General features: G+C 36.9%; 1 protein-coding gene across 1 annotated transcript in view; it reads left to right on the top strand.

Moving 5' to 3' along the window:
* Window positions 1–15,260, top strand: part of COL4A3BP (collagen, type IV, alpha 3 (Goodpasture antigen) binding protein) — a gene marked incomplete at its 5' end in the record, with an annotated part of 67,983 nt that overhangs the window by 43,368 nt on the left and 9,355 nt on the right. Inside the window, 6 exons of the mRNA XM_009580971.1 lie at window positions 1–61; window positions 5,722–5,879; window positions 11,538–11,630; window positions 13,062–13,148; window positions 14,117–14,209; window positions 14,795–14,872. The exon at window positions 1–61 is cut by the window's left edge and continues 35 nt beyond it. Coding sequence (XP_009579266.1) covers window positions 1–61; window positions 5,722–5,879; window positions 11,538–11,630; window positions 13,062–13,148; window positions 14,117–14,209; window positions 14,795–14,872 — 570 coding nt within the window. The remainder of the gene's footprint in view (window positions 62–5,721; window positions 5,880–11,537; window positions 11,631–13,061; window positions 13,149–14,116; window positions 14,210–14,794; window positions 14,873–15,260) is intronic.

Genomic DNA, 15,260 nt, shown 5'->3' with positions numbered 1-15,260 from the left:
TTCCCTACAATGCGTTCTGATGGGGATTTTTTACATAACAGTAACAGCAGTAAGGAAAAATGTAAGTGTGTCCCAACTTTTTCTCTGAAAATTCATACGAATGGTATGATGATAAGCCTGATACAAGACGGGTGTTTATGCTTTTTTCTAAGCAGAAAATGGCAAGAATAGTTATTTAAATGTATGTGATGGGAAGTTCTTATTCATGTTGTCATTCGTTAGCTGCTTTTCATGATTCTCTGAGTTATTCTTAATTCACACAAATATTAATGCAAGGTTGTCAAGCTGGAATTTCCTATTCTGTGTCCAAAGCCACTTTCACTACAAAATTCTGTTGAAACAACTGCATCATTCAGATATTGGGAACTGGGATTTGTAACAGGTAATTGCAGTTTTTCTTGCAAGTGTTACCTGCTTTAAGAGTGTGGTGGAGCACAATGCTTTTCCAGTTAGGTATGTCCTGGTATGTTTTTTCCAAGTTCTATGGTTACGTAATGGTTAAGTCAACACTGTTACTGATTCTCACTCATCATAATTTTAGCACTTTTTTACTGTGTTTTCCATAGATGAACAGAATTCTGATTTTTATTCTTAAGTTATCTAGTTATTGTACTCACTGCATCATGCAGTAAACGTGAAGAACTCTTGCAAGTCTTGCTGTTCTGGAAATCTGATACTTCTGGCCTGGCAGAAGTTGTGTATGCATTTAAAATCTATTTGCATTCTTCTTAGACTTTCTCTTGTTTCCTGACTGAAATATTTTAGTGTTTACATGCTCTAAATGTTGACAATTCAGTTAGTCCTGAGGTATTTCTTAGACTTTGATTCACAAAACTTTGAAGTTGCACTACCTCCCATTTCAAATCTGATGCAATCTCCAAAAGAAATACTCACCAAAAGTGTTTTTAAAAAATGTAAATGCTTCCATCAAGAACCTGGAAAATAACACAGGCAAAATAAGCTTTTTCTGTGTCTTCTGTTTTCTTTTTAATTGGCTGTTGTCCCCACATGTTACATCTTTCCTTGCTGTATTTAAATGCCCTTTCTAGAGTATAGCTGAAACTGTTACAAGGAAAGAGGAAAGGAAATGGAAGGAGCTCTCGGCATACTTCCAGAATTCATCGTATGAGTAGGGATTTTTTTGATTATATGAAGTGCTTGCTCTGCTGAGGATTAATCATAGTGCTGATTTCAGAGGTTAAGTAGCATATAACTCTGAAGTTTTGAATAAATCTTTCTTGTCTCTTATCGCAAAGCAAGCTTGCAATTCTCGCTTGTAAGCAAGCACACAGTTCCACTAATCCTACTATGTATATAAAAGTACATTTTTTGTGGACTGTTAAGTCAGAACAATTTTCAGAAAACTGAAAAAGCCTTCTTTAAAAAATGTTAAGTGAGAATTTAACTTTACTGCATGATTCGTTTTGAAAGAGATGTCTTCGTCAAACTTAATTTTTGTAGGATCATGTAGGAGTTTCAGCTTAGTTTACCTTTAGAACATTTCATCATACCTACTTTCTTCTGGTATATCTGCTATATATACACATACGATATGGGGAGTGTCATTAGGAAAGTCTATTTTTAGTACATCTGGTAATCTTAGAATATTTAAATGCAAAGTAAGTGACTTCATTTTTTTCATCACCTGTTTAACAGGAGTTTGAAGTGATATCCATATTCCTCTTGTAAAAAGTTCAGTATCAAGTCTTTAGGAACTTAAATGCTAAGAAATTGCTACGTATTATAGGTACCTGTATATAAAGCTACGTATTATAGGTACCTGTATATAAACTCACTATAGCTCACTACAGAAAATAATTTCTGCAACCCCTTGCTTTTTACAGAACTTCTAATTCCAGTTGCTATGATTCCTGATTCCATTAAATTTACTTTCCATCAATTATTTCTATGAAAAGCTTTATCTTCATTTTAGTTTTTCTGTGCCTCAGTTTGATTTCTAAGGGCTAAACCCATTAAATATTTAGTAGCTGAGTGCTGCAAAGCTTGATTAGGAATGAAAAATTAGTCACTGCCCTAAAGTGAAATCATAAGTGATGCAGTGGGGGAAGTAGACGTCTCAGGTTGAGACAGCCATGCCCATATATTGGGCAGAAAATTACTCAGACTAACTGATAATGAAAGATTTATCTTCACCCTTTTCTAAAGCTTAGCCTCAGAGCAGCTGTTAAGATTCTTTGGTTTCTCAAATTTCAGGTTCCCTTCTTGAAGTCTCTATCCAGTCCTGGAAGGACTGGAACAATCTTTTTAGCTGTAGCTGAGAAGAGGTTGCCAGTTTAGTCTGGGGCTGTTCTGCAGTCAGTGCTCCAGGAAGTGAGAAGCAGGGGTTCAACCCATTTGGACTACTGTGATAAGAAGGAGTGTTTGAGCCTACTGTTCAAACCACTAGTGCACCAATCTAATGCTCAAATCATTAGATTTAATACTGACTTAAGGGACCATATGCACATAGTCTTTTGAAATTTGTTGCCTTCTGCATCTTTCCTGGGTGGGAGGAGAAAGTTAACGTGACTATAGAGATTTGTGTACTGCTCTGAAGAAGACATTTTGGATAGGGAGGCTTTTTCTTTTCTGTGTTCTCTAGGATCTTTGAGTGAAGAGCTAGGAAGAGTGCTATGAAGGTATTTAAATTTATTTCCAATTAAAAAATCTGGTAACTGAAACAATGATCATTTGTATAAAACACCAAGGGAGAGTCTGTCTGATGCATATTTATCCATTGGGATCTTATATTCTAAGAATGTAGAATCTTGATCAGCAAGTGTTCCCATCCATCCACTCAGGAAAATGAGCATATTTGGATTTAAATATGAATAGGAAGAGCAGGTGAAACTTAAGGAACCTCTTTGAAGACAGAAGGTGGTTTTGTACTGGAACTATAAAGAAGGAAATGGTACAGAGGATAAAGGAGAGAAATTTGATGTAAAACACAGTGGGATTTACGCTGGTTTTTTGTGTTTTGAATGGAGGAAGAATATTCACCAATGTATTGCTGAAATAATGGGGTTGTTCTTAGAGGAAAACTAATCATATTGATCCTACTGCTATTCACAGAAGATCAACAGCAGTAGATATCAATAAGTTGGTCATGCACCTGAACGTTTCTTTTTGACTTAAGAATTAGTTTAGTGGCATAAGATGTTAAGATGGCATAAAATGGAAAAGGTAAAGGAACTTCTTTCTACTTACTGTCTTTAAAAAAATTTGTTTCACTGGAAAACAGGTGATGTTTGGGACATCTGGGCAACTGTTACAAACAGAATCTTAGGAACAAGAAGGGAAAACTGACCTTTCCTAACAAACATAGAGGTGTAGGGAGAGAAGGGCTGAAGCATGGTATGAAGAATCCTTTATATGAAAGGCAAGAGAAAACAAATCAGAAATAAAGCAAAATGCTTAAAAGACAGGATAATTAAAAAGGAACCACTTGGAAGATGTTGAAATTGAAGTTAAAGTAGGAGAAAAATCATCCTGCTGCTTTTCTCAGTTGACTGCATGCAGTTTGATCACCAAGCTGGAAGAGCAGTTGCAATGGTAAGAACACTTTCCTATTAGCCTTTTCCTTGAGCCATATAGATCTCCTGATGCCAGATTTCATTTTGAAACACTCAATCTTGTAGCTGACATGAAAAACAAAAAAGGAATAGGAAAAATGTTTGGGATCTCCAAACAGAAAATCTCCTGACAAATACTTCTAAAGTGCTGAAGCTCGACTGTTACTGAGGTGGGGCTTGAGGTCATCTGCTGACACGTTCTGGGAAAACAAATGTCTCCTGTGATTAGGAATGAATCAAGATACTCCCGTCCGTTGTAAGGAATCTCTTGAGTGACCACCTCTTCAAAGAAACAGGTTTTGTCTTTCTGCAACAAGTTCATTTTTGCCCAGAATTATAATGGCTGAAAGGAACTAGGGACACTAGCTACTGCAAGCTCTGCATGTATCACTGCTACTTTGAGACTAGTCATTGAAGAATGGCTTAGAATATATGATGACTGAAACTGTATGGAAGTATTAATGAGCTGTAGCTGAGACCTAAAGATATCCAGGAAAAAAAGCTGGCTTTTTTCCAGGAAATGAGTCTGTGTTGCTGCATCTCCCTTACAAACTACCATAGAGATTTCTGAAATTATTTTAGTGTTGCAGCCAGTGGTAGTTTCTTCAGCATGTCAAGCACATTGCATAATTAAGGGAGAAAAATCACATCTATAAGTATTATAGCTGTGCTGATAAGCTTGCACATGAACACAGCCTACATCAACAGGACAAATTATTGGTATAAACTATGTTTTTCAGTCATGAAGTGTTAAGGGTGAAGTTCTTGTTGTGTAATTTTCATTACTCTCAGTGAACCCACTGCATCGCCTCCTTGCCAGCTTATACCACTTTCAGTCTCGGCCTCCTCCGTGTTCCCTCTGCAGCTGTTAGGGGGAGGGAGAGCTCCTCTGCTCTTTATTGTTTCTGAAACAAATTTTTCTTTCTCTTACTTTCCTTTTTTCTCCAGCCCCCATCATCTTTACCTTTTAGGGAATATTCTCAATCAACATGAAACAAAAAAAAAGCCGTGTTCTACCATAAGATGTATGCTTATTGAGGTATTTGAAGTAGTGTGTAGTCTGTAGTCATCTGTTTGAAAAATAGTTTGATCCCCTCTGAAAGGAGGGTGTATAAAATCTCTAGAGACTTAAACCATTGCTTAAGACCACGTGACAGATTACTTTCTGTTCCTGAAGTGTAGATACTGTGCTCTATCATTAGAGAATCCCTACAGGAACTGAACTGCTTGAAAGCTCTGCTTTGCCCTTGCAGACAGATATTGGATAAACTTACACAAATATTTATTTGTACATTTTAAGCTGTAATAGCGGCATGTTGACAAACTGACAGACTGGGGAAGAAAAGTAGTATCCAGCTAGGTGATATGTCATTAACTTGCCCCATGGCATAGCAGGAGTTACTTTAACTAGATGGGCTCAGTCAGCTTCAACATGGGTGTTACTTCTGCTTTCTAATACTTTCTGACATTAATGTGTAGTGTTTGATTTGTTATTATGTCAACCTACATATGAGTTTGACATATAATAGGTACTTTTTTTGTCACACATTTTAAGTGACTTGTTTAAATAGCCTTAGCAACAGATGGCTTGGTTGACAGCATGAAGTAGTTGTTGGAGCTGCAAAACCCGCAGTACTTGGATAATTCAACACATTTGATACTTTTATCTTACATCATACCTTTTTACTTTGAGGTTTTTAAATCTATAATTACATGCTTAAAGCAACCGTGAATGTTACATTTTGGGTTTGATTGCATTTTGGAATTGTTCCTTTCTTAGTGATGTATCAGATATGTTTTAAGGTTGCTCTGTGTTAATTAGGCCCACTTCAAGCTGTCAAACTGCTATTGTTACAAAGTATTACCACTCCCGCCACCCACATGATTTGCAGAGTGCAGAGTAATACAGCATTACCAGCAGACTTGAAATACAGTATAGCAAGATGAAGCTGAAGGGATGTGTTCCTTCTTTCAAATCTCTTTCCTTATCCTGCGGATAGCTGAAAATCATTAGCACTTTTGTTTTTTATTTTTAAATTAACTTTCTAGTCAGTCTGTTTTGTTCAAACAGTTGTAATATAAGCATACGTGTAAAATGCTTGTTTGAGTTAAAGGCAGCTATCAGTGAATGATTCATGTTTGGTTTTAGTGTTTCCACATGTGACACCCAAAGGAATTAATGGCATAGATTTTAAAGGAGAAGCTATAACTTTCAAGGCAACTACTGCTGGAATCCTTGCTACACTCTCTCATTGTATTGAACTCATGGTAAAACGTGAAGAAAGCTGGCAAAAAAGGCTAGATAAGGTAAGATAATTTTCCTTTTACTTTTGTTGAAAAAAAATGTTTCTTTAGCTTGAAACTGAAGTTTCAAATGAGCTGTTAACCATTTTATTCCAGGTATTGCTTTTATTTTTATACACAGCATTTATTAATTTTAGGTGCTTTCATTATTACTCCTACAAAGTGTTAAAGCCTCATCCTGACTGGTGATATAGTAACATTATTCATCATAGTCTTTCTTTTTCTAGCTGTTGTTCAGATAGTGTTCCTGTATTTTTTGTATCTATAGAGAACCTGACAGTGTTCCACAGTGAAGTGTATTGCTTGCAGACTTCTAAAAGAGACCTAATTATCCATGCTTGCAAATTAACATGCAAGTCTCTGAAATGGTTTAATTGCAATAAGAGATGGTGACAATACTGAGGAGAACAACCAGTTCTAACTTTAAATTTCTTTTCAAGATTCAATTATTTCACTTTCCTTTAGGAGATTAAAGAGATTAAGTCATGTTTTTTACTAATTGGTTAAATTTTTTAGATGTGTGGTGTTAGAATATCTGTTATTCTAATGGCAGTAGTAGTTCATGCTAAGCCTACTTAACCACTATAGCAATTTGAAAGGAGCAGTGTCTTCTCTCATGAGATGTGCTGGAGGCATGGCTAAGTTGTACTTCAGGCTTTGATTTCTAGAATCCTGCCATCACTGGCTGGTGTCCTGCGGAGTCCTTTAGCGTTGTTGTCTCTTGTTTTTCATTTAACATGTTTGTGTATCACACTTCAAATCTTACTCCATATGTACATGATTCAAAGAATAAACACATTCAGACAAAACACATCTGTGTTTGAATCCTTGCCCCTCTCTCCTGGGTCTTCTTTCTCCATATGTCAAAGGCCTGGCCCTGTCTAACTCTATTGCAACTTCTGTCAACACTTAATTTGTTACTGCTTCATCTACGTAGTTGGAGGAATTACAGTAGATCCAAGACTTGAAGCTTGTTCATGGAATTATAGGGTAATTCAGGTTGGACTAGAGACATCAAGAGTTCTCTCTCCCTCTCCAGCCTCGTGCTTAAAGGAAGGACAGTTTGAGATCAGACTGGGTTGCTCAGGGCTGTATCAAGTCTGGTTTCAAGTCTCCAAAGATGGAGACTGCACAGCTTTTCTGGGCAGCCTGTTCTGCTGCTCGACTGTTCTAGTGAAAAAGTTTTTCCATATATCCAGTTGGAGTAACTCTTACTTTAATATCTGCCTATTGTTTTTCATTCTTCTATTATAGGCTGCTGTGAAGAGTCTGGCTCAGTTTCTTTATAACTTTCTTGGAGATATTGGAAGGCTACTATTAGGTCCCCCTACAAAAGCCTTCTCTTCTCCAGGCTAAGCAAACACAGTTCACTTTTGTTGATTAGACTTTGCTTAGAGAATGGATGAACTGATTTTTTCTTGTCCCTAGGTTAGTATATGTTAATACAGAATAATATGTTAATACAGAAAAATATGTTAATATAGAATTTGAATTCATTTACATTAGTTATATGTCACTTTTTTCTTCTTCTGTGGACTAACTTCAAAGCACTTGTTTTTAGCTGCAACTGGTTAACAAATTCAAACCTAAATTTCACTTTGGGTGTCATACAGCATGAGTAAATACATTTTAAAGGGGGTCACAAGCTTATTTGGACTTGGTTTCCCAGAAATTAGAATAGCAAAAGCTTGTAAAAACTTGGAGGTTTTAAGCTGCTCTGCTTTGGTAGCCTTGCAACTTTTTTAAAATCACATTTGTCAACTAAATTTTCTGGGGTTTACAGCACACTCATGGTAAAGTACTTTAATTTTAATATAAAATAATTACTTTTTTATTTGTATTCCTCTAATTGCTAGCCTTTTGGAAGAGGAGATTTTTATTGAATTAGATAATACAGAATTGTGGTGGGCTAGCCTTGGCTAACAACCAAACACCCACCTAGCTGCTCACCACCCATCCAGCAGGACTACAGGGAAAAGTAAGGTGAGAAAGCTCATGGCCAAGAGAAAGACAAGGAGATTGCTTATCGGTTCTTGTCATGGGAGAACGTTCTGGACTTGGGGAAAATCAATTTGTTGCTGATTTAAAATAGATCCAGTTAATGGGAAACAAAACCACAAACACTAAAACAGCTTTTTTCCCCAGGCTCAGCTTTACTCCTTCACTGCAGGCCCCTCTACCCACTGCTTGCTAGCCCCGAGCAGTGCGAGGTGAGGAATGGGGGTTTGCAGTCAGTCCAAAACACTTCATCTCTGCCACTCCTTCCTCGTCACAGTTTTTCCCTGCTCCAGCGCAGGTTGTCTCCACGGGTGGCAGTTCTCTGGGATAAATCTGCTGCGGTGTGGGTGCTCCACGGGACATGGTTCCTTCAGGAAATGTTCCTCTGCTCAGGCGTGGGGTCCTCCATGGGTTGCAGTGTGGATATGTTCTCTGCCCTGGAGCTCCTCCTCTCCTGGCCCTGGGATCTCCTCTGTTGTTTCTCACTTTTTGTTCCCACTTCCTCTCTCCTTGGGGTGTTTTTTGCTCTTAAATACATTTTCAGAGAGGTGCCACACACATGGTGGATGGGCTCAGCTGTGTCCTGCAGTGGGTCTGTTTCGGAGCTGGCTAGAACCACCTCTGTCTGACATGTGGCAGTCCCTGGCCCTCTCTCACAGAGGCCACCCCTGCAGTCCCCCATGACCAACACCTTGACACCTACACCCTTAAAGACAGCAGTTGACGATATTCAGACCTCTGCTAACACTATTCCTTTTCAGTTGTAGAGCTGCTTTTGTTTTTCTTTTATCTTGTTGTTTTAGTGGTTAAACAAGGCTTATAAGAATATCTTCTATAGTATGGGCCTGAGCAAAAAACATTGCTCTGTCATCTGATAAACAGATATAGGAGGAGAATGGTGTTCATCTTTGTACTTTTGGTTTTCTTGGATAGATGTGTAAACTGCTCTGAAAAGGAAGTAAATATTGTGAGATGATAAAGTTCAGAATACCTTCTCTAAGAGAGATTAGAGGGGGAAGTTATATGAAATTAGGCAGCTGTTTGTGTTTATGTTCTGGCTGGGAGGGTTTTAGTAAGTCTGTCCAGTGTGTGTGAAAGACCATCTAGCAGAGTTGAAAGGAGCAGCATCAAGTTTGTCCTTTGCGTGTCAGCAGATTCATGCCCCTGGCTCTGCACTATGCAGGTTTGTCACAGGAGGAATAAGATCTCTGTCAGTGGCTAAAATCAGTGTTTTACAAGTAGTATAGTGCCACTGTAATCCAGCTCACTCTGTTTTCCCCTCCAGCCCCCTCACTCCACTAGGTTCAGAACTGCCTTTTACTTAACAGCAACACGCAAAGGTGATCAGTAAGAGTCCTGCGACCTCACAAAATTACACAGCCTCCATCTTGTAGAGGGCTAGCTTAGCCTAAAGATGCAAGATAGATTTATGTCTGCTGAACTTGAAGCAAGTATGTTTCAAAATTATAGCTGTCCTAAAAAATTTCTCATATTGAAAAAGCTCAAGTTCAGTAGAATTTGTTGAATCTGGAGGTGACTACAGTTTGACGGAAGTTGAGTACAGTGTTATGAAGTGAGTATCCTTCTCGATAACCCCCTTTTTTTAAATAAAAGCAGGGGTTTTAAGTTACATTCTGAAGGTTCGAAACTATTTCTAAACCTTTGAAAACAAGAAATTATTATTAAAACATATTTTAATTTTTAAGGAGACTGCTAAAATAATGCACTTAACGATTGCAATTTTAGAATTTTATGCCTAGTTTTCTTTCTGTTACAAAACAGTCAGACAGAATAAAATCAATACAAAAGCATGTAATGTTACCTAAAGTTAATTGTAGTTACAGCTTTGCTGTACGATCTTAGCTGTTAAGATCTTGAGCTTGACTTTTTATTTTTCCAGTGCAGTATATTTTTCAGTTTGAGCCTCTTGAATGTGTTTTAAAATACTTTTCTTAAAATGGATAAACAAGAAAAGGATTTAATCTCTAGTAGTTGGTCCATTGTTTTATTTGCAACAGAATCCTTGTGATGAAGCTTTTCTTGTTGTCTTGACTACAGCAACATTTTTCTATTCTTGTTTCCTTTGGTCTTACTAATTGTTATTAATAAGCAAACTTATCTTCTGAACATTAAATTTCACCTTAAGATTAACATGTTTAGGTAGCTTATTTTGTTCATCATTGACAATTGTAACTTAAATGTCTCATTAAATTTTACAGAGTTTTAATATACCAGTAATTTTTCTGCTGTACAGTCAAACAGTTTCCCAATACCTGCCTTATTTAATGTTGTTGCCAAGAGAAGCTGGCAGATTTGGAGAGTTGTTTTTTTGACATGTGAATTGTCACTAATTTGCAGATTGAAGTACAGAAAGTGTGGGGACCGGGGGCGAGCGGGAGGAGGAGTTGTGTTTTGGGGTTTGTGTTTTTTTTTTTTTTTCATTCCAAGTGTTCTGGCAAAGCTTCTATGCCTTCTCTCAATTACTTTTACTCAAGTCATGCTTTATGTATCTTCAGGCCTCTCGAGTTAGTTTCAAAAAAGTAAATGTGCAAAATCTTGTGAAACGTAAGTGTTAGCAGTTATTTCGTCTTTGTGATAGTTTCAGAAGGGAAAAGCCTACATTCACAGATAAAGACAATACTGTCTTCATTTAAGTGCTGCTTTTTTCCTAAGAATTTTCCTGTGGAAAATTATACTACTTTGTTTTACATCAAAACTGTTGTTTTACTTTTCAAACATTTCTTTAGAAACTAGAAAATGTGTTCCAGAGTGAAGTTGTAAACTCAGCCTTTCAGTATTGCTTAAGCATTTTCCACTGAATCTTTAAAGTTCAAATTGGGTTGCTGAATCACTATCTGCAAGAAATAGTGCGTGGTGTCCATTTGTCACCTGTAAGACTTAACTTTCTTCCACCCCTTCAGTGATTGTGAAAAGGGACAGAGAAACATATTACATATTAAACCTCAATTCTGCAAGAATTTCAGAAGTGTTTATAGCTTTTCCACTGAGAATATCTGGAAGTATATAGAATTTGCAGAAGAAATATTAGACTTAATCTGATTCTGGCATTACTAGTTTTTTGTTCAAAATAGACAATGATATAGACATCATCAGTGGCTCTAGTACAGTCACACACCTATTATGGGAGAATGGTGTTAGTCTCTGCATGGAGTTCACAAAATTATTCACGCTGATCCTATGCCAGCTAGTTATAGATACAGACTTACATGCTGTGCATTGTTAGTATCTCACCACATTCAACAAGTTAGCTTTTTACCAGTCTTACTTTTCACCCTTTGTTGTCAATGCCCAAGCATCTGAGTCAAGGAGGTTTATATAAACTGTCAGTCAGATACAAAGTCTGACCCTCAATGAACCATGAATAGCTATGCTTAAACTAGGTACCAGTTTTCGCTTGCTGATCTAGTTTCTTCCACATGACGTAAAGAAGGTATCTTCAAGGTAGCTAGTTCCCCAAGCTTTGTATTGTGTGTGCATGTATATGGGCACATATAATGCATGCATGCAAATAAATCAGAAAATCAGCAGCTTTGCAATTGTTACCTGCAAAAAAAACTGTACTGGTCACTTCCATTTATTGGCATGTTGACTATTATCAGGCCATTCTTTCTCTCTGCATCAAATGATTATGTAATTTTCCAGGAGATAGAGAAAAGGAGAAGAATTGAAGAAGCATACAAAAATGCTGTGACAGAACTGAAGAAGAAGTCCCACTTTGGAGGGCCGGACTATGAGGTACCAATTCTTCTTTTGAAACTTTTAAAAACAATATGACTTTTAAAGATTGGTTTGTTTCTCAAAGGGGGAAAGGAATGTGTAGATCAAGGTGTTTGGCTTGTGCAAGTGTGTTCATGCCACTTTTGTTTTTCCACCTTGGAAACTGAAACTGGATGAAGAATGTTAGTCCTTAATTTTTGAGAATGAAAGTCTGTCTTCACCTCAGGCGTCCTTGTTCTAAAGCATTTTGCTTGCAGATGTTTCTGCTGATTTTTTTTTTCTTGTATATTTGATACTGTTCGTATGCAATAGTTTTGTACTTTCCCTTTTTAATGGTTCAGCTGTATAGATATGTAAAGCAAATATGAAAACCCTGACTGCAGAGGCAGTCCTAGAATCTGAAGTTTAATTTGAATTGATTTAACTAGTCACTGCCACTTGAAATTTCGTGTGACAAATGCAGTGATTTTAGGTTCCCTTAATCTGTTAAGTTGCATATTTCAGCAGCTTCCTTCTCAGTGAGCTATTTAGTCAAATTCTAAGATGTTTAAACCACCTTCTGAAAAATAATGTAAGCTAATGCACCTATAATGCAGTTTGCCTAATTTTTAAAGACTTGACCCTTTCATGTACATTAATCAAACACGTTTCAACTTACAAATCATAGCCTGAGAAATAGTACTAATATGTTGAGATATTGAAAAGATACTTGAGCTTAGGTTCTCTGCTGTGACTGAGGCATACACTGTAAAAGAAGAAGATGGATATGAAGTTGGACTTTGTCTACCTGGTTGTGAACCCAGCTGCTTCTCCCAGATAGCCCAGTTGTAAAGTAGTTTTTTGAAATTTGCTGGACCAGCTTGTTCTACAATACAGTAAAAGCAGTAAACCTGATTTTCTGAAGTTACCATTTGATTTAGTAGACTCGCGTTTTTAATACTTGACTCAACTCTACCTGCTGTTTAGTGTTAAACTGTTCTTTCCAAGAATTTTCAATAGAGATGCCCAGAATTTTGTCTTCTCTTGTTATGTTTTGAGCATATCTAAAATCCCCCCTAAGGCACTGGAATACTTGGAGGGAGTCTAACTACACAACTATGTTAATATGTGTACTTTACTGACACTGAACATTTTTAAGAGACAATATATGTTAATTAAAACCTAAATCTGATGTCAAAGCGTATTGACACGGTTACTCAGTTTCCTGTTTTTTCTTTTCCTTTATACAACTATCCCTAAATTGTAGTTAGAGGGAGTAACTTCCTTTAAGTAGGGTTTTCAGAGGAATTGTAATCTAAGAATATTGGTGAAAATCATGTGAGGCCTATAGAAGAAATTTGCTTCCATCAGTTATATGCGTAATATATAAATACGTATTTCTAAAACTAAGCTTAAGTGGAACTCTCATGTCTCCAAAATTTTGAGCTAGTTTTGTTTCTTATGTTCTAGGAGGGTCCTAATAGTCTGATTAATGAAGAAGAATTCTTTGATGCTGTTGAAGCTGCTCTCGATAGACAGGATAAAATGGAGGAACAGGTATTGATACTTGAAGAATGCCTTAATGATGGGCACTTCACGGCAGACTTCTGTGACTTAAACTCAAACCTGGGGTGCATCTCCTGAAGCTCTAAATATTTTATTCTGACACTGATAAGGGGAATTCACTTAATATTTTTACAGTTAAATATTGTTGCTTAACACTAATTTTGAGAAGGTGACTTCACAGCTTACATAGAAAAGGATGGTATAAGTGTTAAGCTAATTGAATGTCTCTAGTTTCTAATTCCTAAATAAGTGCTCTGTGTAAAACTTATCTTTGTATGTAACTGATGGCCTGTGCAAATAAGAATATCAAACCCTGCAGCTATTTCTCAAAACCTAATTATTGCTCTGAAGTTTCTTTTGAAGTATGTGAAATAGGAAAGACGTAGTTCTGTTGGTATTTGGTTTTATTTAAAAATTCTGTAGGCTCTGGCTACTTCTCTAACATTTCTTGAATACACTTCAGTGACAAGGATCAAAAAGAGATAAGATGCATGTGAGGAAATACATAGAATAGGAGAACGTATAGCAGTGCATAAAATGAGAGGGAATAACAAAATTATGCACTCTTTGTCTTCAAAATGTTTAGGCTTATGAATATAGTGAGTACGATGACTTGGTTAAGAATTAGAAGACTTTCTAGTGGACATACAGTACCCAACAGAGTTTACCTATGTTGGGATCTCTTGGAGAGTAGAAGTTTTGAGTGACTGTTTTACTACTACATGGATCCTTAATGCTGCCGATCTATTTTCCTTAACTCAGAAATACGCTTTGAAGCATAGACGAATTCAGTCTTCAGGCCCATTCACTTACTGAGAATTCCAGCAGGATGACAGCTTCATGCCTGTCATGGACAGCATTAGTTGTTGTAGCCACTATGTAGATTGAGGATGACTCACTCTGTTTCATAGTCCACCCAGTAGCAGCTGACTACTAATAATTAATGTGTTTTGTTGCAGTCCCAAAGTGAAAAGGTCAGATTACACTGGCCAACATCCTTACCTTCTGGAGATGCATATTCTGCTGTGGGGACTCATCGATTTGTCCAAAAGGTAAGATATTTCTCATGATCTCCTCTGAATAATGGGCTGACCTATGATATTTCTATATAACATTTTGTATGGGTAGGTGAGGGGTTTTTTAGGTGTTTCTAGTAACTTTCAATGGTTTACTCATTTTCTAATTAAGCAGCTGGAATTGGAGAAGGACTGTTTTCTATCTTGGCTGAAAAAATACTGACTTGACTATCTACTTAGAATACTCGACTTGTATCAAGCTTGTCAGTTAGATAATAAAGGAAAAATCCCAAATTGCTAACCTCAGTGTTTTTAAGATACCTTCACCAAAATTCTTTGAATTGATTTTATTAAAAAAAAAAAAAAAAAAAATCCAGTCTTTTGTATCAGGATCAGTTGACTTTATTTTTAATGTTACTGGAAACACTATGCTCCTCTCAGGGCTACATTGGGAGCATAATACATAATAGGTGCATGAAATCAGCATTCGCTGCTGTGCTTGCTGCTTATGGTGCTTTTGTTTTCCTTTTCTTCATTATCTTGTGCTTGCAAGTTGGTACTGAATGCTCTGTTGTGCCTTTGTTCTGATTACTTGGTTTTTTCTTTGTCTGTCTCTGGTAGCCCTATAGTCGCTCTTCCTCCATGTCTTCCATTGATCTAGTCAGTGCCTCTGATGATGTTCACAGATTCAGCGCCCAGGTACTGTATTAATGTGTAGAGTGGGGGTTGCATATCTTTGCTGTATTTCATCCTCTTCTCCAGGACCTGGGTTTTTTGTTACATAAATCACTGCTTGCTTTAAACTAGTACGTTGAGACAAACAAAGGAGTTCTCTTATTCCTGTACTAAATGGTTGTCTTTTTACATTCTGCTTGCATGTATATCACTTGTGCAGAGGCCCAAATCTTGTGAAACTGTTGGATTTAATTCAGTAGCTTTAATAAAAATGCCTACAATTTGAAAATTTTGCATTTCTGATTATAATAAAAGTAGAATAACACCTGTTTTTTGTGGGCTGGAGATGGTCTTTTCTTCAAATTGAATAGTTTTTCATGCTTTTAAATCAAAGATTTGATTTTTGTCTTTA

This window comes from Fulmarus glacialis, unplaced genomic scaffold (genome assembly GCF_000690835.1).
Source record: "Fulmarus glacialis isolate BGI_N327 unplaced genomic scaffold, ASM69083v1 scaffold4387, whole genome shotgun sequence".
NCBI lineage: Eukaryota > Metazoa > Chordata > Aves > Procellariiformes > Procellariidae > Fulmarus > Fulmarus glacialis.
This window is presented reverse-complemented; position numbering and strand designations above follow the sequence as displayed.